Below are 26222 nucleotides of genomic sequence, written 5' to 3'. Positions count from 1 at the left end.
AGCCTATGGAAGGATCGCTCCGCCCCCAGCCCAGCGTCACTGAAGCAATCCGGAAGATCAGTTACTACTGTCAGCGAGTCGGGTGAACACAGGTTTGCGGGGGCTGGGGGCGGCTTTGCGCGAAACTATTCCTTGTTCAGCATTTACTGACACGTTCCTATGATTTTTATAGGAACGTGTCAGTATTGCTTTAACTGATTATTTGCTAGAACTGAGGCTATTAGATGTTACCTCAAGATGGTATAATAACATTAATTTAATAGTAATTGATAGTCACATCCCTTGATTATTAGGCATACCCCCATACCTGGCCCTCCTCTCGGCGCGTCCACAAGAAAAAAAAGGTATAAGCGGGGGGGGGGTGAGGGGTCCTGAGGCAGCAGTCCAACACTCCACGCACCTAATTTTGTGCAAAACTTCATGTATGGCCACCTTTAGACCTGCAACTCTACTAGGAAGTTAACTGGGTATTAGAGATTGGGAATCAGGTCCAGATTTCCCAGCTTTTCAGCAACCTTACGTTCCCTGCTTCTCCATCCCCCACAGCTTTCTGTTGACAACTGGTGCCTTGCAGGAATTATTCATAGTGGGGAGGGGATGTTTATTCAGCCACTCATCCTATATTTTGTGGAAATTTCCCAGGGCTACAACTTTTAAAGGAATTGTTCAGTATAAATATAAAAACTAGGCAAATAAATAGGCTGTGCAAAATAAAAAAAAATTCTAATATAGTTAGTTAGGCAAAAATGTGATGTATAAAGGCTGGAGTGACTGGATGTCTAACATAAAAGCCAGAACACTACTTCCTGCTTTGCAGCTCTTATGGTTTCCATGGATTGGTTACCAGGCAGTAATCAGTGACTTGAGAGGGGGTCACATGGTTCATAACTGTTGCTTTTGAATCTGATCTGCATGCTGGGGTCAATTGAAAATTCACTGAACAGTTATGTCCCATGTGGCCCCCTTAAAGTCACTAAATTCTAAATTCTCCTCCTCACTAACAACCCTCTTCTCCCTTCCCCAACGGTATACTTGGTTATTCATAGAGGAAACTGTATGTTACTTGAAAATATGCTGTATACCTGATCTGCCTTACTCTTCTCTTTGGAAAATAATAAAGAATATTTGGAAATTAAAGTCACTGACTAACTCAGAGTTAGGTCAAAAGCAGGAAGTAGTGTTCTTTTCTGTTAGACATCCAGTCACTCCAGCCTTTATATATTACATTTTTGGCTAAATAATTATATAAGAAACATTTTTTATTTTGCACAGCCTATTTATTTTATTTTTACACTGAACTGTTCCTTTAAGGTATATTTATTGTTGCATTGTTTTAGCTTCTTGAACAAACAACCTACAATACTCATTTGTAATCATTTCCCCAAGTATATTGAGTATGCAGACCTTTGAATTCCTACTTAGTGTGGTTTCTGCCACAGTATTGATTTTGTCTAAGATTGCAGATCATTAAGGTTTGATGTCAGACCATTCCCATAACATATGTTTCAGGAAACCTATTTCTTGTTTACATCTTGTACATGTGTCTGGTATTGCAGGATAATGTAGTTGGGTATAATAGGCTCTATGCAATACAAATACAGGTGTGGGATCCAGTATCCGGAAACCAGTTATCCAGAAAGCTCCAAATTATGGTAAATTCACCTCCCACAGACTCCATTTTATACAAATAATCCACATTTTTTTAAATTAATTTTATTTTTCTCAGTAATAATAAAACAGTACCTTGTACTTGATCCCAACTAAGATATACAGTAATTAATCCTTATTGGAGGCAAAACAAGCCTATTTAAATTTAATGTTTAAATATTTTTTTAGTATAAATAAGGTATGAAGCTCCAAATTAGAGAAAGATCCATTATCCAGAAAACCCCAGGCCACAAGCATTCTGGATAACGATCCCATACCTGTAGTTGAATCATACAAAGCCTGTAGCACATAGAAACTATCTGAGGGAAGTTTAGTTCTTCATGCCATTCCTCGTCAAGTATGATGCATACTGCTTGTTCCCATTTGTGCCAGGTACTTTCTAAAGGGGTTGCCTTAGTCTCTGGTAGGAGGCTATGCAGGTAACTAAATGGGTTAGTTGTGCCGCTAGATAATATAGATGCATTTCAGGGAAATGGGGCCCCCTTGCATTTGATTTGGACCCCATTAGTGTGTCCTATTTTAGCCTGCATCTGGAATTGGCCCAGATAAGCTGTCTAAACAGCATTTAGTCATGTGAAGAAGGTATTACGTTTATTTACCTAAGTAAACTTGTAGTATTTTATAGAATGGTCAATTCACCTTCGATTTGTCTTCATTATTATTTTTTTATAGTTTTATAATTATTTGCCTTTTTCTTCTGAATCTTTACAGTTTTCAAATGAGCATTACTGATCCCACCTAAAAAACAAATGCTCTGTAAAACCACAAATATATTGTTATTGCTACTTTTTATTATTTATTTTTCTACTAAGGTCCTCCCCTAGTCATATTCCAGTCTGAAATTCAAATCAATGAATGGTTGCTAGGATAATTTGTCCCCTAGCAACCAGATTGCTTAAAATGTAAATTGAAGAGCTTCTGAATAAAACGCTAAATAACTACAAAACCTTAAATAACAAAAAATGACAACCATTGGCAAATTGTATCTCTATATCATACTAAAAGTTAATGCAAAGGTGAACAACCCCTTTAATGTAGAACTATAGCTGGATATAAATAGAAATTCTGTATTTTAAATATGAAATTTACTGTATAATCCAGGCTACAATTGTCCATAGCTGTTCCCATCCAGTCTAGTTAGGCTCAGTGTCAATGACACTGCACTGCACATGCTAATTATGCTCTGGGTTGCCATTGTGAAGCTAAGCTTCGGGGTCATCTGAAATCATTAATTGGCAAATGAGATGCCACAAGGCTGATACATGAACATGTGTAGCATATTCTGATTCTTTTTAAGGTTTAGGTCTCCTTTACAAATGTTTTATTAGCTATCGTGATGTATTTAGTTTAGGATAACTAACATTGGTTATATGTTGGCATACAGGGATTTCCTGTGGGTGACTTAAATCTGAGTAAAACCACGCAGTTTAATAATTATTTACAACTTCCTATAATAATATGGATGTGAAGAACTACTACTGTGATGGATAATCCTTATTTCCATTACTGTCTATCGTGTAAGGTTGATTTTATATACATTCCAGTGTTTTAAAAATGTTTCTTCTATCATGTCAGTTCAGCACTATGTTTATTGTTTTATCGTTGCATTATTGCACTATTGATTCTCTGTTATAAAAATATCCTATGTCCAGCATACATTGAAGTATGGTCTATCAGCATTGATGGTACATTTACTAGCCTACAATAAAAATTGGGATTTTGATCTGTCCCTTTTGGGGTTCACAGGCATGTATCATTATTAAATGCAGAAAAACACTGTTAATATCTGTGCAGTGGATGACCAAAAGTTGCTAAAAAGGTCTTAGCAAGAAACAGGTGGAGTGGAAGATCATTTTGGGCATGAGGCAAATTTCGCTTTCGCTGTCCACCCACCTGCTGAACCATTTTGGAAAATTCTGAGGGAGCCACAGTCCCCTATCCCCCCCCCCCGTTCTGATGTTTATGACCCCACTTAGATTGTAAGCTCTACAGGGCAGGGACCTCCTTTCTACTGTGCCTCTTACCACATATCAGTTGTGTCCTTATATGAGCTCCATGTATGTTATGGTATTTATTGTCTGACTTGTCCTTCCTGTGTGTACTTTTATATATTGTACTTTTAGTTATATTGTATTTGCATTGTAAGGAGCTACAGCTCCTTAACAGTGCTTTACAAATAAAGTTATACTTACATACATTCATATGGCAAGAAGGTGAGAGGAAGACATACAAACATATCTGACTTCAGACACCAGCCCTTCCCCCTAAAATAAGGAGAACATGGATTATTGGAAGATTCTTTTATTTATGTCTTTCTAAAATGTATTTCATTTTTACTCTATAATTGACTTCTTCCAGTAGGAATTAGGAACTGCAATATTTGCTTTGATCACTGGGTGGCTCTCTGTTTTTTCTTTTACGCTATATTAGTTTAGAACCTGGTAAAGTTGTTGTACCGTTTTAGCCAGTCACATGGCAAAAAAAAATCATCATCGGTTATTTATGAAGCCCAAAAGAACAAAAATGTGGTATAAAGGAGATACCTTTATTGGCTAACTAAGATAATCATAGCAAGCTTTCAGAACATTTTAGTTCCTTTTTCAAGCTGTATATAATGAAGCCGTGGTTTTCTCTGACACCCCTTGCATGTCCCGGTGTATATGACTTTGTTAACACCTCACACAAAGATGGACATTCATTTTTGTTGGTAATTTGATCTATAAGCTGAATGTTGTGTATATATCATGGAACACCACATCTTCATTATATTCAGCTTTTAAGGCTAGGGCCACACGGCGCGATTTTGCCGCGATTCTGCGCTGGGCGAGTTGCGAGTTGCGAGTCGCGGCGGTTTTTAAGCCGAAATAGCTTTGTTAACTTTGGCGCTGGCGTCAATGCAAATCGCGGCGAAATCGCTGCGCTAATTCACACGCGGCGATTCGTTTTCTATTGTCGCCCGAAGTTGCCTCGCTGGGCGTTTCCGGGCGACAGTAGAAAAAGAATCGCCGCGTGTGAATTAGCGCAGCGATTTCGCCGCGATTTGCATTGACGCCAGCGCCAAAGTTAACAAAGCTATTTCGGCTTAAAAACCGCAGCGACTCGCAACTCGCCCAGCGCAGAATCGCGGCGAAATCGCGCCGTGTGGCCTTAGCCTAAGGCTCTGCAATACTATCCATAATGTGAAATTTGATTTTTTTTTTTTTGGGCTATAATTATCCTGCATTATGTGATGAATGTCATTAGATCCCTGTTTATCGTCATGTGTATAAATGAAAACTGTTGTATTCTACATTGCTTCTCTGACAATTGCTTAGACAACACTTCCATGTTGCTTCCTGTACTATGAATCAGCAATAGAGGCAGTTCATAGGTGCTGCCACAGCAGACCTAATGACTTCCTTCCTTAACTCCAGAGTTTGGACTAAATGAAAGCAGGGTGGGATTGCTTGTGTATAGTGCACAATTACATTCTCTTTTCCAAGATATCTGAAACAAATACATGAAACATAAAGCCCTCCACCAGATACAAGTATCTCTATTGGGAGTGCCATTTAAAGGGGTGGTTCACCTTTAGGTTATGTTATAGAATAGTAAATTCTAAGCAACTTTTCGATTGGTCTTCATTGTTTATTTTTTATAGTTTTTGATTTATTTGCCTTCATTTAAAAACGAATCCACAGTAAGGGTTGGGGCAGATTCAGGGAGATTTAGTCACCTGGCGACTAATTGCCTCTTCTGCGTGGTGACAATCTCCCCGAACTGCCTTCCGTCTTCTTAAATGAAGAATCGTCTGCGCTAATGCACTCGCATCACTTCGATTTCTGAATTTGCCCGAAGTTTCCTCGTGAAGCAACTTCAAGCGACTTCGGAAATCAAATCTGCCTGTCTGCCCCCAACCCTAAGGCTACAAATGTATTGTTGTTGCTACTTTTTATTACTCATCTTTTTTATTTTGGCCCTCTCCTATTTATATTCCAGTCTCTTATTCCAATCAGTGCACGGTTGCAAGGATAATTAGGACCCTAGCAACCATACTGCTGACATTGTAAACTGGAGAGCTGCTGAATAAAAAGTGAAATAACTCAAAAGCCATAAAAAATTAAAAATAATTGCAAATTGTCTCAGAATATCATTTTAATATGATGTAGAGAGTGATATTCTGAGACAATTTGTAATTAGTTTTCATTTTTTATTATTTGTGGTTTTCTTGAGTTATTTTACTCTTTATTCAGCAGCTCCCCAGTTTGCAATTTCAGCAAATTGGTTGCTATGGTCCGAATTATCCTTGCAACCATGCACTGATTTGAATAAGAGACTGGAATATGAATAAAAGTGGACCTGAATAGAAAGATACATTTTAAACATAGCAATAACAAAAAAAGTGTAGTGTTCCAGAGCATTTAAAAGCTGGAAAGAGTCAGAAGGCGGCAAATAATTCAAAAACTAAATATAAAAAAAAAAAAAATTAAGGCAAAGTGAAAAGTTGCTTAGAATTAGCCATTCTATAACATTTAAAGTTAATTAAAGGTGAACCAACCCTATCATAGGAGCCAGTATTTGGTGGTCAAGGTGAGGGGGCCTTTGCATGGCCCCTCTATAGTAACCAACAACTCATAGGTCACATCATATATATATCAGAACTGCTTACAAATGTAACCTACCCCACATGACAGTGCCTGCATTTCAGTGCCCTGACTTCCCTGTGGGTAATGGGGAACAAGGCTACAGGGTGATTATAGACTTAATAAAGTTATTTTATAGGGCACTGTGTAGGGAGCGAGGAAAACGTGCATCAATGCAGGGTATATGGTCTGACACAGAGTTGCCAGGTTGACAGTTTTCCAGCCAAATTGGGAGACTAATGTAAAGCCCAGGTGGGTTTTGAAAGTACAAACTGGCCAAGGTATGGATTTGGGCTACTTTTTGGGCCTTTGGCTGGTTTGTACTTTGGAAACCAGCCATATTTTTTTTCTCCCCCCTAATGTGCCAAGCCTGTTTCTCCCAAAGCATGTTGGGTAATGTAGTTTTTGTATAAAAGATATATTCTTATGGATGATGTACTCCTTTTGTTATTATGTCTGGTTCCACTTCAGAGTCAGGGCCCCGCCAGACCTACAGACTTATACAATTATAACATAGAACTCCGGAGAACCAAGGTAGTAGTTCAGTGAGGAAGAGCGTGTTGGCTCGAAACATGTCGTGCACTGTATGAATAAAATGAATCACTGAACTACTACCTTGGTTCTCCGGAGTTCTATGTTATAATTGAATTAGTTTTTGTATAACAATTAGCCAACTGCCAAGCTTAATGTAAGACTACAATACCCAGCATGCAATGGGACTGACTTGGCATTTTTCATTGACTTTCCTCAATTTTAGACAATTTTAGGGCAAAAATCTGTTGGCCACAAAAATGGCCAGAGGCTGACCTATTTCAATATTTATTAAAATTGCATGTGTATTAGGGCCTTATGGGGCCCCTATACCTCCTAGCCCCCGCTCTGTGTTTAAGCGAATTTGTCACATTTTGCTTCATGGAAAAATTAGCGAAAGAATGAAAATTTGAAAAAGGGCATAATTTCATATATATTAATTTGTTTTCTAGACATTTTTTACACTGCACATATTGTGCTATTTTTGGGCTACTTTTGAAGTGCCTGTCAAGTCGAGTCAAGAGTGAGTTTATTGTCATTTCATCCATATACGTTTGTACAGTACACAGTGAAACGAAACAACGTTCCTATAGGACCATGGTGCTACACACAACATAGAAGTACCGGACATAAGACACAAAGTGCAACTCCTGCAAGACAGGACAGCATAGTGCAGGGACAGGACAAGACAGTGCACACTCAGCAGAAGTAATATGTTAAGTAAATAATGCTATACGTCAGACATGATGGGTGTATCATTGTGATATGATAGTAGTAAGAACATGATAAAGAACATGATAGTACAGATGTGCTCATAGAGAACAATTGTATCCAATGGCTATTTATTTATACAATGGCGTACAGTGGCTGTGTAATGTTGTGGTATATAGTAAGGTCAGATGGAGTGTCTGTGTGTGTGAGAGATCTGTCCGGTCCCTGAGTATTCAGGAGCCTTCTGGCTTGGGGGAAGAAACTGTTACGCAGCCTGGTAGTGAGGGCCCTAATGCTTCTGTACCTTTTTCCAGATGGCAGGAGTGTGAACAGTGAATGTGAGGGGTGTGTTAGATCAGCCACAATGCTGGTGGCTTTACGGATGCAGTGAGTGGTGTAAATTTCCGTGATGGAAGGAAGAGAGACACCTATGATCTTCTCTGCTGTCTTCACTATCCTCTGTAGGGTCTCCATGACAGTACAGTTCCCAGCCCAGACAGTGATACAGCTGCTCAGGATGCTCAGCTTGTGCAGGAAGTAGAGGCGCTGTTGGGCTTTCTTGGCTAAGTAGCTGGTGTTGTGGGACCAGGTGAGGTTCTTAGCCAGGTGGACACCAAGGAATTTGGTGCTTTTGACGATCTCCACATTAGAGCCATTAATGTACAGTGGCAGGTGGTCACTCCTAGTCTTCCTAAAGTCAACAACCATCTCCTTTGTTTTGACTACAATGAGAGACAGGTTGTTGGCTCTGCACCAGTCTGTTAACCGCAGCCCCTCCTCTCTGTATGGTGACTCATCATTATTTCTGATGATACCCACCACGGTCGTGTCATCAGCGAACTTTATGATGTGATATGTGCGGTGTGTGGCTGCACAGTCATGCGTCAGCAGAGTGAACAGAAGAGGACTAAGCACACAGCCTTGAGGGGCTCCGGTGCTCAGTGTGGTGGTTCTGGAGATGATGTTTCCAATCCTGACTGACTGAGGTCTGTTGGTCAGGAAGTCCAGAACCCAACTGCAGAGGGAGGTGTTCAGTCCAAGCAGGCTCAGCTTTTCTATCAGATGCTGAGGAATGATAGTGTTGAATGCTGAACTGAAGTCTATGAACAGCATTCAAACATAGGTGTCTTTTTTGTCCAGATGAGAGAGGGCCAGATGGAGGGTGATGGCTATTGCATCGTCTGTTGAGCGGTTTTGACGGTATGCGAACTGTAGGGGATCCAGTGCTGGTGGCAGTAGGGTTTTGATGTGTTTCTTGACAAGCTTCTCAAAACACTTCATGATGATGGGTGTGAGTGCCACAGGATGGTAGTCATTGAGGCAGGAAACTGATGACTTCTTCGGCAAGGGACAATGGTGGTGGTTTTGAAGCACTTCGGGACAGTGGAGGTGATCAGAGAGATGTTAAAGATGTCAGTGAAAACATCTGCCAGCTGATCTGGCATTCCCTTAGCACTCTGCCAGGAATATTGTCCGGTCCTGCAGCCTTCCGTGGGTTTACTCTTTCCAGAGTCATCCTCACATCAGCCACCGTCAGACACAGTGCCTGGTCACTAGGCAAAGTGATGGTCTTCCTCATTCCTGTGTTGTTCTGTGCTTCAAATCGTGCATAGAAGTCGTTCAGTGCATCTGCAATGGAGGCGTCACTGTCACAGGCAGATGGTGTTGACCTGTAGTTTGTGATAGCCTGGATGCCCTGCCACATGGGCCGTGTCTCGCCATTCTCCTGGAAGAAGCTGTGTATTCTCTGAGTGTATGCGCGCTTAGCTACTCTGATGGAACGGGAAAGTTTGGCTCTCGCTGTTCTCAGGGCGACTTCGCTGTTGGCCAGTGTCGGACTGGGCCGGCGGGACACCGGGAAAAAACCCAGTGGGCCCCGCCACCCAGACCTAACCTCCACCCGCACGCGTAAGGTCATGCTTTATCTCCGGCAACCAGTAACTAGAGATGCGCTCTCCTCTACAAAAGACACTCTGCAGCTTTTGAACCAGGGATTCTGACTTGGATTAGATGCACGTAGCAGGTACGGACCGGCGAGGGGGGCAAGAGGGACAGAGGGAGCGTTGCGACTGGGGCAGTGGGGGCCCTGCCACTGGGGGGGAGAGGCGGGGGGCCTTCCTGCTGGGGGGGCAGGGCCCTGATGTTTAAGCCCTGATCCCCCCAGTCAGGTCCAGACTGAGAATTAAAATAAACTCTGGCATTTCAGGTACACAGAGGCCCAAACAGCCCACTAAATATTTGCCAGAACCCACAGATTGCCAGTCCAGGACTGCCCCCAGTCCAACCCTGCTCTTGGCTACTTTTGGGCTGGTTTTGTAGCTGACTTTGTCTGGTTTTAAAAATTTGACCTGGCTAACCTGGCCTGACATGAGGAAGGATGAATTCATATCCAGAGTGACCTGATAATGGGTGAAGCTGAACAATGGATCACATGAGCCCCAGAAAAACTAATTGCTAGGTGGGGACTGGGGAGCCAGAGCCTAGTCTCGTATGAACAGGAAGATGCGGTATGCCTTTAACCTCATTCTATACCATGTGGAAATGCCCCATGAAAGAGGATGCGGCTCGTGTGTAAGACATCCCTTAGAAGGGTTCCCTGTGCGCATGTCCTTCCTCCTGTCAGTATGTAAATGCTTTACTGCCTCGGAGAGAGGCACGCATATGCAGAGAATCACCAACATTTCACCAACAATGCACCGGGGATACAAAACAACGTCCCCCGCCAACCTCTGATACACAGTCATTATCCACAGCGCCCCCGCCACACCTGTCACAAGGTGCTACAGTCAGCACTACTGTGTAAGCGCCTAGCGCCTCAGCGGTACCTAGCTAGGTACTGAGAAATAGACGTTTCGGATTGGCTCGCTGTATTAATCAATAGCCGGCCTGCTAATCTGTGTTATTGGTTAGAAAGGATATATGGGTGGGAGCTTTATGCATCCACCGCCACTGATTGGCTGGAGAAGGAGCAGGGAAATCTCCCCATCCCTTTTCAGGCCGGCTCTCGGTTCTCACCGGCTGATCCCCAGTACCCGTGTGCTTCGAGTTCATCGGTGGCTGCGAGGCTGATAGCGGGTGCGAAATCACAATGCTGGGAATCATTAACCTGCAAGGGTTCACCCGGGACCTGTCTCTGTACCTCGAGAACCAAGTGCCAGTGGGTCTGTTCGGCTCCGGGGTGGGCTTGTCCTTGGTGCTGGGCTTCGGAGCAGCCTATGCCTGCTATTACCTAAGTGTCATTGCTAAGGTAAGCGGAGGGGCTGAGGAGGCAAAGCAAAGGAGCACATTAGCTTCTCGGTTATTGCTGTACAGCCGGTATAGAGGAATGTGTAGCGCATCCGTGTACAATTAGAATCCCCCCCATGAATGAACTCCTCCATTTCCCGGCGCTCAGGCCACTTCATGGGGAATCATTGCCTTAAAACACAATATCTACTTACTCTTGTTGTCTGTGTTTAATGTATATTGTATGTATATGTTTAATATGTGAGCTCATTGCATTTCCCATGCATTGCTTAGTCCAGAAGATCTTCCATCCCCAGTAATGATCCAGTCCAACGCTTCTTATTTCCATTCTGTTCCCTAACAGAGACCCCAACTGGTGGTCGGAGGGGAAGGATTATGCAATTTCCTAAAGCATCACTGCCCGGCGGTGACAGAAACCTACTACCCTACTCTATGGTGCTGGGAGGGCCGAGCCCAGACATTGCTGAGACCCTTCATCACTGTCAAACCACTAGTGCATTACAACAAGTGAGTATGGGGCAACATTGTGTTATTTGCTCTATCATTTTGCAGAATACTTTTACCCACAGACAGTGTCGGACTGGACCACCGAGATACCAAGAAAATTCCCGGTGGGCCTAGGTGTCAGTAGGACCTCTTGCTTCTAAATATTTGGCCTATTTCATGGTCATTCCCTATTTCGTTATGGGAAAAATAATAAAAGAATATAGTAAGTAGATACAGTATAAAAGACTAGGAGAATAAAGAGGTTGAGTGAGGAGAGGAGGAATAACAGTTTGGAAAGTGGACCCACAGTCTAAGGTTTTCTGGTGGGCCCCTGCCATCTCAGTCCAACACCGCTTGCTTCTAACCATTTGGCCTATTTCATGGTCAGTCCCTATTTCTTTATGAGAACAAAGAGGCTTAGTAATGGAAGAATATAGTATAGTATGTAGAGAAAAGAGACTAGGTGAATAAAGAGGTTGAGTGAGGAGAGAAGGTATAGTTTGGAAAGCGGGCCCTCAGCCTAAGGTTTTCTGGTGGGCCCCTGGCATCCCAGTCCGACACTGCCCACAGACAGTACTGTGTGCCTGTTTGACTGTGCTGTGCCATACAGTCTCCCTATGTATCGCCTTCATCATTTTATTGTATAGTGCCAGTGTACAGAGCAGCTAACAGTGATGTGCACGGGGTGATGAAATAAATATCTTTCTTAGACCAGTGATCAGGGGCGCTTCGCCAATGAGGCAAACTGAGAATTTCACTAGGTGCCAGGGGCAGCAAAAATGACCTTTCCTTCTCCTTTAAGAAATCCTGGTTTAGACCAAATGGTAACCATAGAGACCACAGCCCTGTGTGCTAAAGCTTTGTTCTTACAGCAACCAAGCTATCTTTCTGTCTCAAGCAATGTCTCCATTGACACTTGGACCATGATGTCCAATTTGCAAAGCTTGTACTAAAAACGGATAGTTACATAGATACGTTCAGGTAGATTTCACGCCAAGTAAAATGACCAAACACAGTGGAAAAATATGGCACTAAAATTCAGTGTAATGTTTTGTTTATTTTAGCACTGCAGACTCTTGACTTTTCCAGCTGTAGACATTCCATGCCTTTCCCCTAAACTCTCAGTTTGTTTATATACCCAAGCCCAACCTGCCTGTCTCTGAACTTACTGGACTAGTGGGGTGAGAGTGAGTATAAGTAAGCACCTCAACAATTTTGTGACATCAGTATTGGGGCTGGGAAAGGCAGGGAGGGCAGTGGCAATGACTATGGTCTGCAAAATGCTTCTGGGAGCAATTGGTTGAATTAAAACTTGCATGTGTGTAAAAATGGAATTTCAAACTCTACTGTGCATGTACAAGTTTAAGTCAGGGATGCCTGGGAATGCTGTAAGATGTTGTTGCAGCAAATCTTTTGTGTTTTTTTATTTTCCTGAAAAGGAGCATCGGCCGTGGGATATACAATTTAATCCAGTGGAGGATGCCTAACTTTTTAGGCCCCTCCAGTGTAATGTCAGTAAAGGTATGGGACCTATTATCCAGAGAGCTTGGTACCTGAAGTTTTCCAGATAGAGGGTCTTTAGATTTCCATAATTTAAGTCTACTTATAATTTAAACATTAAATAGACCCAATAGGATTGTTTTGCCTTCAACAAGGATTAATTATATCTTAGTTGGGATCAAGTACAAAGTACTGTTTTATTATTAAAGAGAAAAAGAAAATCATTTTTAAAAATTGTTTTCTCATACTTTGCTCATAAGGCTGACTATATATTGAAAGGTCAGCCTTTTCATGTATTTGAAGTGATACACAAAATTTAGCTTCTTTATAACTTTAATGTTTTATTTGCATCATACAAATTAATATGCTTTCTTTCCATCTGTCTATTGTGTCTTGTAGTGAGCTTATTAAAACAGCAGATGGAGGGCAGATTTCTCTGGATTGGTTTAATAACGATAATAATACACTTTACCCTGATGCTAGCAGCAGACCTACAATCCTTTTACTGCCTGGACTCACAGGAACAAGCAGAGAATCATATATCCTCCACATGATCAAGCACAGCGAGGCTCTTGGATACAGGTAGTGTAAAGTACAGTTATTTATAACTTTAGTTTTTATCACATTAGTTCTCATAGTTGTTGATAATAATTATCAGTGGTTTAGTGGCTAGCAGTGGTATTGACACTCTGTTGTCTTTCTTTCCTACCTGGGCACTATCTCCAATAAATATGAATGTTCTCCATGTCTTTGAGTGGGTTTTTTTCCAGGAGAGCTGGTTTCCAGTTTCACTCCAGTATCATACATGAATGTTAATTGACTGACTGTAGTGAGTATGTGCATCGTTGTGTGAATGTGATATTGGTCTTAGGTTGTTATTACCGCTAAGACAGGGAATGAAGTTAATAATAAAAGTGTATTCATTATTAAAGGGGTACTGTCATGTATTTTTTTCAAAATGCATCAGTTAATAGTACTGAAATCCGTTTCTCAAAAGAGCAAACAGATTTTTTTATATTTAATTTTGAAATCTGACATGGGGCTAGACATATTGTTAGTTTCCCAGCTGCCCCAGTCATGTGAATCATGCTCTAATAAACTTCAGTCACTCATTACTGCTGTACTGCAAGTTGGAGTGATATCACCCCCTCCCTTCTCCCCCCATCAACCTAACAACAGAACAATGGGAGGGTAACCAGATAGCAGCTCCCTAACACAAGATAACAGCTGCCTGGTAGATATAAGAACAGCACTCAATAGTAAAATCCAGGTCCCACTGAGACACCTTCAGTTACATTGAGTAGGAGAAACAACAGCCTGTCAGAAAGCAGTTCCATCCTAGAGTGCTGGTTCTTTCTGAAAGCACATGACCAGGCAAAATTACCTGAGATAGCTGCCTACACATCAATATTACAACTAAAAAATACTCTTGCAGGTTGAGGAATTACATGGTAGAGTGAATTATTTGCAGTGTAAACAGTGTAATTTACAAATAAAAACTACAACATAAAAATCATGACAGAATCCCTTTAAGAAGGCTCTTTACATTTTGGTAATGTAATTCATATATACAGCATGACTGTTGTCTGTTGGGGTCATATCTGTTGATGGCCTGAGAATGAGAGAAAATCAGTCATGCAGCACCTGACTGTAACTTCTCAGCGTCTAGCAATTGGAACAGGGAAGTTAGGTGAGGTATTTGTTTGTGGAGGGATAATCAAGAAAAACCCATGCTTGAATCCAGCTATGATATCTGTAATAGTCAGGTGACACGTGGTTTCCATTAAAGTCAATGATAGGTGGCAGAGCCATATTCAGGCTTTTCTCTGTTGGAAGAGAATATGGCCAAGTTCCATCAGCCTTAAGTTTGTGAAGATAAGGCATTTGCAGTCTTAAAAGCGAAGGAAAAACCAATGACTCTATAACCAGGCAAAGCATACAGCATCTAAGAACAAAATCACAATATCTGTTTAATAAAATATCTGTGCACTAAAATGAATTCTGAACAACCACCCTTAAATCCACCATATTTCTTAATAACGGTAAATTTAATTTTTTCCCCAATATACTTGCTGTTTAAGGCACTCAAATGGGAGGTATAGCAAGCAGTGGAGTAAGCCTCAGTTTGTGTTCTACAGACTTTTGTAAATGTTTTTATCCTTCCTTGAGCTGCTAGAAATTCAGTTGTTGTGCATCTTACTTTTACTTTAGGCTTTATATATAAATTTGCATAAGGTTGTTATATATGTATATATAAGGTTATATTAAATATAACCTCAGATTTTAGTCTCTTGCCTGCCATAGAATGCAGCTATTACAGCTGTTAAGCTGCTGTAAATAATCCACAGGGTTAACTGATTATGCAAGTAGTGCCTCCAATAGACTCTTTCCTTGTATTGGGTCCGTGTAAAATGAATTATATTTTATTAGTAGCTGTTTGTATTATAACGATATATTGTATAATTTCATGATGCAACATACTGTAGGCTTTCACAATTTTCACTTTTTCATATAGTTAAGTAATGTGGCCATCAACTATGAACAGATTTTAAGCATATCTTGCTTGCCAGCTGTCTTTACCTCTGTGTTAACTTGGCGTGTTACTGTTTGCAGCATTTTTGTCATGAATTTTGTCATGGGGTCTTAGATAAGGGCTTTGTGTATGACACTGCATTGGTTGAAATGAAACCCATCAGAATGCTGAAGAACAGCATTTTACAATATCATAAAATATATTAAAATGAATATATATTCATGTTGTATACAGTACTTTGTTTAGTCTCTATGGATCGGCAGTCTGCAGGCTGCTTGTAACAGCATATAATCCTCCCCACCACAAACATGTTAAAATGGAATATTGAGCTTGCTGTCAGTATCTTGCTCACTCAGCTTCTGCTTTGCTCTGGGAAGTCATAATGCCTCTTACAGCACAGTTGCAGTGTATATTTTTCATTGAATGTCATGCCACCATATTCTGTCACCCTAAGAAATAATTCCAAATTCTTTTCTATTGTGTTTATCAAAACAAAAAGGAAAAAGGGAAAGGTACATCATCTCATAAAAGGATTACTGCTGTTTATTAAACCATTAAAAAACAGGTAGTAGACGCCTAACATGTTTCAGGAACACCCCTTAATCAGGAGTTTTCCCGAAACTTGTTAGGCGTCTACCATACTACAGCCACCTGTTTTTTAATGGTTTACTAAAAAGTGTTTTTTATTTTATGAGGTGATGAGCCTTTCCCCTTGTTTTCCTTTTGGTTTTGATAACCACAATAGAAAATAATTTGGAATTATTTCTTAGGGTGACAGGCTCCCTTTAAAGTGGCATAGACCTAATGACTATGGCTATGGCTCAGTGGGGGCATAGTCAGGTAATATAATAGGCAATAACACCCCCTTCAATTTTCTCTGCACCCTTAAGTATACTCCTAAAATATACTGGTGCCCATTTAAAGTGCAGAATGCGTACTGGTTTGTCGTATAATTTGTGATGTCAATGACTGACCTTAAGTAGCAGGTATTTTGATTGCCACTGCCATGTATCAATATGCCATTACACTAAATAATATTTCTGCTTCTTCTATGTGTTCCACATATGGCAAAAACACACAAGAGGCCTACAAACCCAATTTTCATTGTCCTTAGGAGAATGCAAATTTTTCTAAAAAAGCATTTAACTATAACTTTAACAACTTGCATATTTTGATTTTAGGTTCAGTAAGTGTGTGTGTGCATATGAGAGTGTTTGGTATTTTGCAAAGATTTTAGCCACTTTTTGAACTGCTCTTTGTGGTGAGATTCTATAGGAGGTGTCTGATTGGTAAGGCTGCCTGGAACTAACTAGAAAGCTCAGGGAATCTATTTCTTCCATTATTTGCTTTTATATTATGCCAGCCTTTTCATTCCCCACAAGTTTGGCTTAGAAACCACTTTCTAATTTTTAAGTGATTCCTACTGCCTGCTGGCTAACTTCGTGGCTAATTTTGTGCATTATGCTGCCATATCTTTGGCTGTGTATAAGCTCTGTCTTAAAAATAATTAGGGACAGGAAGGAATATGTGCATGCAGAAAGATGTAACTTTTTAGAAATGTAACTGAATGGCATTTTACTGCACTGTTCTGACTTACGTGAGTATTAGACCACAAATTCTTTACCTGCCTTATCTATGTGTGTCAGCATGATTTTTTGTTTTATTTTAGGTGTGTCGTATTTAACAATAGAGGGGTTTCTGGAGAGGACCTTTTGGTAAGGAAACATTAACATATACTATTCATATATTATTACTATTCACATGTTATGTCTTGTTCACAGTTTGTCTAATTTGGCAGTAAGCAAATTGGATAATTTCTAGATTTAGAAAGGTGGAAAGGAGGACTATCCTGCAGGGATGTGTCTTTATTTGGAGCTGCAGAGAGTTATAGTTTATCAAGATCCAGAAGGCAGCTTATTGACCATTTTTTAATTAATTAGTTATTTTGTGACTGTGTACACTGCATGTTAATTTTTATCAGAAAACATTGATAATGTGGGAGCATAGATCTTATTTCCCAAACTCTACTTTTCCTAAAGATTGCCTCATTCTGAACTTTATTACTCCTGTCACTTCTGCAATATATGGTAAATGTATCTGTCCAAGGTCTCTTATATATACTAATATAAGTTCCATTACTGCTATAACAGCCTCTACTCTCCTGGGAAGGCCTTCCACTAGATCAGTGATCCCCAACCAGTAGCTCGTGAGCAACATGTTGCTCTCCAACCTCTTGGATGTTGCTCCCAGTGGCCTCAAAGTAGGTGATTATTTTTGAATTCCTGGCTTGGGAGCAAGGTTTGGTTGTGTAAAAACCAGGTGTACTGCCAAACAGAGCCTTAATTTAGGTTGAGAATCCACATAGGGGCTACTATATGGCCAATCACAGCCTTTATTTGGCACCCCAAGAACATTTTTCATGCTTGTGTTGCTCCCCAACTCCTTTTACTTCTGAATGTTGCTCACAGATTCAAAAGTTGGGGATCCCTGCACTAGATGTTGGAACATTGTTAGTGTGATTTGCTTCAATTGAACCAGAAGATCATTTGATAGGTTGGGCACTGATGTTGGTTAATTAGTAGGTGTGGCTTACAAACCATTCTACTACCAATGTTTCTTGTTAATTATATTGCGTTATGTGTAACCTGTGTTCTTATTATAAGGGGTTATATATATATATATATATATATATATATATATATATATATATATATATATATAACGAAAAAAGAACCGCACTCACAGGGCTTTATGAAGGTGCAAAATCAAAAATTGATGTTTATTTCGACGTTTCGGCTATTCACTTAAGCCGTCATCAGGAAGTGAATGGCTTAAGTGAATAGCCGAAACGTCGAAATAAACATCAATTTTTGATTTTGCACCTTCATAAAGCCCTGTGAGTGCGGTTATTTTTTCGTTATACATGTTTTGCTATAACCAGCACCTAGGCATTAACGTTTGTTTTGAGTGCACCAGCATTTGGACTGTATATATATATATATATATATATATATATATATATATATATATATATATATATATTTGAATATAACGTTATGACTTTGAAGCCGACAGCAGGGATGAGGAATACTGGCCATTTACTGCAAAGTGTGTTTGAGTTACTCTTAGGGGCATATTTATTTTGCTGTGTAAAATTAAATTTGCCAAAAAAAGTTTAAAAAGTGTGTAAATTAAACGGTGAATTTATCAAGGTGTGATTTTACACCATGCAAACGACAGATTTGCCGCTGTTATGTTACACTGCTTCCGGCAGTAGTCACTCTAAGAAAAAATGTTACTCCTTTTTACACGGCGAAGCTGTTACACAGCATGATAAATATGCCCCTTTAGTTTGCCAAAAATCCTTTAGGGGGGGTTAAAATCTTTAGTACTATGTGTGCAGTATGATGCATGAGAATACCTTCTGTTTCAGGGAAGATTTTACTGTATTTAATGTACAGCAGGGGCTTTTTAGCTTCTTTCAGGCCAACTTACCATAACCCGTCTGTTTCTTCCATATCTGGGTATCACTGTAAACTATAAGCAATTAGAAAACCTTTTTTTTTCAGTGATAAGCGATCTTGAGACCTCAATTGATTGAAATATATGAGGCTTTTAACAAATATCTCCCTAGAGTCTTGTTTGTATTTAGCCCAGACACATGCACTTACTGAAAACAATCTTCCAATCCTTTCTTTATTGTCACATGCCAGAAGCTGCTTTCAGTGTTCAGGCTGCTTCAGGCTCCTGTCTGACAACCTTAAATATTGTATGGGAATTAACTATGTGGGGATGGAGATGCCTTTAAAGGGAAAAAGTCCTACTGATTTTGGCTTTTTACGATTTTTTTTCCATGTTACATTTGATTAATACTGTACGTGTAAAGAGTGAATATGATTTATGTGTCAGTAAATAGGGCTTGTTTTTTTGGCAGTGTATAGGCATAGCTACTTTTTTTTAAGTTTTATTTTGTTTTTAACAAGACAAAACAATAAACATAACAGCTGGGTTAACATGTGTCACTGAATTTAACAGAGCTTAGTCTGTAAGATTACATCCATATATTCCTTTTAACAAATCTCTACGGGATGTTGTAGATACAGAGTGTATTTTCTGAATTATCATTGACTTCGTTAGGTTGTAGGCCAGGACCCGACTCCCACCAAGGACTCCATACCTTGTAAAATTTATGGGCCGTACCTCTAGCTTCATATTTGAGTTTCACCATAGGTATTACCAAATCCACTAGGTTAATCCAGGAGTGGACCTTTACGTTAACAGATTTATAGCAACTGAAATATGAATCATGGCCAGCTGATCACCCTTTGTTTGTTTGCTTTGCTTGTTTTTAGCAAATGTCAGAGTATTGCTTGCTAAGTAACGCAGCATCCTTTATATGTTTATTAGTATTAACATAGCTACGTTACTAACCTGACATAATTGTATGGATACATTGTTCAAAATGTTGATTTTTTTTTAATTGCTGTGGATGTAGTAGGTGTATTTGTAAAATAAAATCTGTTAATTGTAAAATGAGATTCCCACAGAAAGGTTTGTATAGCCTAGGACCAAATGAATAGAGATTCATGTAGTTGGAAAGTAGCCCTAGATTTTATGCAACTCTCATACCCATTCTTTTTGTAAATGCAAGCTAAAAACTGCCCATGAGAACAATCACTTCTGTGTACTTTTAGAAATGCCTACGAAACTGTTCTGAAGAATGGCATACAAAGTCCTTATTAATAAGAAATACTTTTCCATTGTGAGAATATATTTGTGTAATCAGCTTTACATTTACTGGTATGTTAAGCTCCCATGGTAGGAATCTCAAATTCACAAGTAGTTTAACCCTTTTGTAGCTTTCAATCTCTACAGAATAGATTGCAAGACTGGATTAAAGGGATATTGAAACTCTTACTCCATTAGTTAACTGCAAAGAGCTGCTGGGCATATTTTTAATTTAAGTTAGGATTGGGTGTGAAATGTGCACCTTGCACACTGCACTTGCTTGAGATTCCCAGGCAAGATGAATAGTGATATTGCCAGGTTGTCAACTACAAATAAAGCTGAGGAATGAAAATGTGATGTATAAAAGTCTTAAAACATTTAGATAAAGCTCTGCATTCAAGTGACTGTATATCATATGGACATAAAGATGCCAATGGAATCCGGCAAATTGATTTGCTAACGTATTCCAACAGAATCTACTTGATTCCAAATGGTTAATCAGTAAAAGTGCCTGGTTGTATTTGCAGGTGTATGGCCAGCATAAGAATTCCAGCCAGAATTGAATAGTGAAATAGCGAGATTCTAACACAGGATGAAAATAACTGTAATACTGCAGTGAAGGAAATGCAGTTTTCCAATTTAGTCAAATCACTTTACAAAGTGGCAGCATCCTGCATAAAACCAGTATCATTAGCAAAAATATAAACAGTACTTCCAATGCCCTCCATCAGGTCATTGGTTGAACAAGTTGAAAAGCAAAGGACCAAGTACAGAGCCCTGCGGCTCTCCACTAACAACACTGGTTCAATTAGAAAATGTTCCTTTTACCACCACTCTTTGAAATCTACCCTTGAGCCAGTTCTTTATCAAAGTTGAAATTCTATGTTCCATGCAAATATTCCTTAATTTAACCAGTAATCTTCTGTGTGGTACTGTATCAAATGATTTTGCAAAGTCTAAGTGGATTACATCCAATGCCATCCCAGTTGAGGTTCCTGCTCTTCTCCTCAGGTGCCAGTTTATTTTATTGCACAACTTTTTCCCAAGATTTTGCAAGTCTGCATAGGCAAATTAGGGTTCGGATTCGACACTCAGCTGAATCCAAAAAAAATTGATTCAGTGCATCCTTTTTATTTATGCACCTGGCCATTCAAAGTTAACTCCTTACTGGTACTGTTAGTTACTACACTGCTACTAAATGAGCCACACCTACTCAAAAAGTGCAAGTGGTGGTGGAACTTTTAATGCTTCTTGATTCACTAATAAGAGTTTCAGGGGCAAACATTATCACAGTGAGGCGCTCATGGTGACAATTAAACAGAAGAACGAGAGATTAGCTGTTAGACACTAAAATAATATATAAATATACTGTATATGGAGAGAGAAATAGAGGGAGGCAGTTGACAGAGTTGGTGAGGTTCTTTATTTTAGCTTAAAACATTCAGCATTGCTAAAATAGTAGTATTGTTAAAAAAGTTAAAGCGCTAAAACATACTGTAGATGTAGAATGCTTGGTCGGCACTTCTTAATATAGTGTGCAAGCAATGCATAATTCTGTGCCGAAAATATTGCTGTGTCAGAGGAGCTATTTTTTTGCATGTGCTGTTGCAGTTAAAAGGTTTTAGTAACTCATTTTAGAATTACTTTCTATTCTTAATTTACTGCAGTCAATATATCAATCAAGACATGTCTTCTCTATATATCTTCTGGTCTTTATAAATGAATCCTGTTGGACAGTCGATTTTTGTAATGCTAGTCAGCAAACACTGCCAACTCTGGTTATACTCATATTGGCATAAAGAAATTTGACAGCTGGTAAACCTTTTTAACTTACCTGATCCTTGAGTTTTTGCAGCGTTATAATTGGAGTAAGGTCAATTGTAAATATTTGGCAGGAGATGAAATGGCAGAATAAGTGGTAGGTACAGAGAAACAGTCACTTCCTCAGTGCTGAAAAAGAGACTACAAAGTTTGCCACTTTCATCTAAGGAAGCTCTCATATCATCTGCATTACTACCAAAATGACTGCCTTGAAATTGGTCATAGCAGCATGATTTATTCCTTTCTAGATGTAGGTCCAATACACAGCAGGAGGAAGAATTAAGTGGATTAAGTTTCTGCTTTTGCTAATAATACTAACCAGATCTGTTTAAACTTGCTGTAGAAAAATCATGATTTTAGCAGTGTAAAACTGTGTAGTAAATGATTGTATATTGCAAGGTTTCTCAAAAATGCAGTCTTAGCATTTTTGGGGGTTTTAAATTCCAATTTTAAAACATTTGTGATGCATTTCATTAAAAGTTTATCACCTTAATATTTACTTTCTAAATTTAATTGAACGATAACTATATTCTGAGATTATTTGAGTCTCATATCTGCCTTCTCTACATTTCTTTCTTCAGACCCCAAGGACGTACTGTGCTGCAAACACAGAGGACTTAGAGGCAGTCATTCATCATGTGCATACCATGTACTCAGAAGCCCCACTCATGGCTGCAGGTGTTTCAATGGGAGGGTAAGGACAAGTAGCATTGGGTTAAAAATAAAGAGCTATAGTGCTGATAACGTTAATATCTTATAATACATCTATTTATTACCTTCCATTAATGTTTAATGTTTTGTTTGTACAATTTGTCCTAGAAAATGTCAATATTCAGCAATATCTGGTTAAAAGGACAGTGAAATTATGTTTAGGAAAAATCTGCTCTTTATTTTCTCTCCCTTAATGAAAAAGGCATTACACATATTTTTGGTTTGCAGGGGCTAAGGACTGTAAGGTTTTTATGTCTCTGTAGCTGTAAGCGCTTATATCAGTGTTTGTCATGCATCACAGTTTTATGCATTCCACCCTATGGTAATGTATTTGTCAATTGATGATCGAATTCTTACCTGTGGCATTGTACCCATATGATCAACACAGAACCTAATTGAACCTAATTGGCAAAATTGGTCTCCTTGGCTACAGACCAGCAGCAAAGCTTTAGATACATGACCACATGCATTGCATTCTGCACATTAACAACATTAACTCCAAACTGGAGACAACAGTGGTGTTTTGGCTTCCAAGACATATTCTCTCATTTACATATGGCTGATGTTCATAAACTGTTGTCTATCAGTTCTGTGACCAAAACTGGGCCTATGTGATGTTTGTTCCTACTGGATTACTTATTATGTATCTCTGCGCTGAGGAATACGTTATAGCTATAATAATAATACAAATAATAACGTGCAGTTGCCCATAGCAACCAATGAGCAGTAGTTTTAGGTAAGGCCTCATTTCTCATTGTTTCCAGTCAGTTTTTCACAATACACATCTTGTACTTATCAAGTGCTTAATAACATGAATTGCTCAAGGTTTATGCATTGCTTTACTTAAATTGCATGTGCTTCACTTTAATGTCTTTGGCTTTCTTTTTTGATACTTACCCTGTTCTACACCACTTGTTTTGATACCTTCCCTGTTGTACACCACTCGTTTTGGTACTTTACCTGTTTACACCACTTGTTTTGGTACTTTCCCTGTTCTACATCACTTGTTTTGATACTTTCCCTGTTCTACACCACTTGTTTTGATACTCTCCCTGTTCTACACCACTCGTTTTGATACTTTCCCTGTTCTACACCACTTGTTTTGATACTGTCCCTGTTCTACACCACTTGTTTTGGTACTTTCCCTGTTCTACACCACTTGTTTTGATACTTTACTTGTTCTAAACCACTTGTTTTAATACCTTCCCTGTTCTACATCACTTGTTTTGATACTTTCCCTGTTCTACACCACTTGTTTTGATACCTTTCCTGTTCTACACCATTTGTTTTGATACTTTTCCTGTTCTTCACCACTTGTTTTTATACCTTCCCTGTTCTATACCACTTGTTTTGATACTTTCCCTGTTTTACACCACTTGTATTGATACTATCCCTGTTGTACACCACTCGTTTTGGTACCTTCCCTGTTCTACACCACTCGTTTTTGGTACTTTTCATGTTCTACACCACTTCTTTTGATACTTACTTCCCCTACCTAAAGCTTAGATATCCAAGAAACAATAACACAGGAAGAGAAATACAGGGAGGTTGATATAGGGTTTGCAGAAGAGTCATACTAATGATGGCATGTTTTAACCAGTTAACCACTGACTAAATAGGGATTATAAACAAATAAATATATACTATTATAATACAGCATCATGACTGTGAGAATAAATAGGGAAAACCTGAGCAATCAAGCACAAAATATTACTCCCATAAACTACCGAGAGCCATTCCACACTCTCTTGGAAGATAAACACACTATCACTTCAGAATGTGCAAATCAGCATAGTGCTACCTGCCTAACTGCAGAAGCAACTACCTTAGATAGTAGGTCTCATATGCTAAAGCTGCACCAATTTGCCCGAGTGCTGTAACCCCCTAGTAAAAATCGAGAGTTTTAATTTCATTATTCTATCTGCAGTAGAAAGATTAAAGCAAATTATTTAAACTGGTTTATTGCACCAGTATTAGAAAATGAGCTCCAAGTGTGTATAGGTGTTTCCAGTTCTACCAGAGAGAACAGTGGTGATCACAAACATCTGCACAAGTATATTAGAATAGCCGCAAGTCTGGTGCCCACTCACACACCTGTCCCCCCACCCTCAAACCCCTCACCACACTAGAGATTAAGCTGCCAGGAGATTTGACAGCAGTTCAAACCTCCTGCCAAGTCCCCAGTCCAATATGCAAATCTGTGCCCTAGTCTTTGTGCACTGAGAATGGTGTTAGATATACTACTAGGATTATCAAAATAAATAAAGTGTGGATATTCATTAAAGAGGAATCCCCATTTAATATGTAATTTAACAAATGTATTTTACCAAGACAAATTTGTGAAAGCTCAGTTATAGACAGTGGAGAACCTGGAGATACACTGCATTACTGCTGTCAAACTTTGTCCCTGCTGTGGGCTGATTATCGAATTTACTAGATGTGGACAGATTATAATAAAATAGTGACGTCATAAAAAGAAATCTGTGCAAACCTTGAACAGGCTGGAGGTCATAAAAATTCCTTGGAGGGCAACATCCAGCATGTGGATGTCCAGTTTAAAGAAAGAAACATGCACTGCATGATCATTTTTTTCATTGCATTGAATCTGACTTAATCATTGACTTAATTATGAATAAAAGTTGTACCAATGTATTTTATAGAAGTATGTGAATGGGGGTGCATTATCAGTTAAACACCCCTCTTATATTAAATCCATCACATTGAATGTGCAAAAACTTGTGCAGTTATGCATTGCCCAACTCCATTTTATTCATGTTTGTTGTTTATTCTGTCTCTATAGCTTTTGCTTGTGCCCCCTGCCACATTGCACTGGCCTCTTTTCTATAAAGATCTTGAAGTGTACTGCAAGGGAGAGAAATTCCTGTAGGTTACACTAGTGCAATGTAACTGCTCATTTGTATTCCCATACTGCAATAAGCACACAAAGCATGCAGTTGTACTGGTGCCTTCAACAGAATTCAAGATATGCAAATGACTGTTAAATAAGTTTTGTAAATGTGCTGGTGCCCCTTGAGAGATTTAACTGTTCATCAAAAAGTATTATCCCTCACAGTTGTTATGATTCCACATATAAGTAACAAAGCGCAACCACATTAATTATACTGTATAAAGAATTACTTCAATTAAAGATGCAAAATATAGCTGAACAATTCATAGTAACAATAGCAAAACTTTATTCAGAATGTAACATGCAAATACCATATTGGTTTTTTTCACAAAATAAAACATTTGTGAGGTTTCAGGTGGCAAGATTTTTATTTTTTTGGTAAAAAAAAAATCTATCAAGAAAATGCCATCCAGATAAATATCACAGTCACGTTTTTTTACATTGATGCACCCAAAGCCAGAGATCAACTAATAAGAAATATTCCTGCAGTCCCTATGTTCTACCTGTGCTTAAGAGGATTTTCTCAAAGGCATCCAGTTCCATCCCACAAGCCAAATACATACAGGATATTTAAATGGCTTTTTAAATTTGACTGTAGTGAATACAATAGGGATTTACACTGTGAACCGGGGCAGGGATTGATGTGAATGGTGTATAATCTCTGCAAATGTGCTTTGAAATAAACTGGCACAATATGAAGGAAGTATAAGGATAATAATAAAATATACCAAAATGTCAGGACAGAGGGTTGAAGAAC

At 39.2% G+C, this 26222-nt stretch overlaps 1 protein-coding gene across 1 annotated transcript in view; it reads left to right on the top strand.

The window, feature by feature from the left end:
* The first annotated feature begins 10492 nt into the window (after positions 1 to 10492).
* abhd3.L (abhydrolase domain containing 3 L homeolog) overlaps positions 10493 to 26222 on the top strand; it is a 32641-nt gene continuing 16911 nt past the window's right edge. The window contains exons 1-5 of the mRNA XM_018267939.2: positions 10493 to 10779; positions 11122 to 11285; positions 13164 to 13346; positions 16967 to 17012; positions 22428 to 22540. Coding sequence (XP_018123428.1) covers positions 10621 to 10779; positions 11122 to 11285; positions 13164 to 13346; positions 16967 to 17012; positions 22428 to 22540 — 665 coding nt within the window. The 5' untranslated portion in view covers positions 10493 to 10620. The remainder of the gene's footprint in view (positions 10780 to 11121; positions 11286 to 13163; positions 13347 to 16966; positions 17013 to 22427; positions 22541 to 26222) is intronic.

The sequence above is a fragment of the Xenopus laevis genome, chromosome 6L (genome assembly GCF_017654675.1).
Source record: "Xenopus laevis strain J_2021 chromosome 6L, Xenopus_laevis_v10.1, whole genome shotgun sequence".
Lineage (NCBI taxonomy): Eukaryota > Metazoa > Chordata > Amphibia > Anura > Pipidae > Xenopus > Xenopus laevis.
This window is presented reverse-complemented; position numbering and strand designations above follow the sequence as displayed.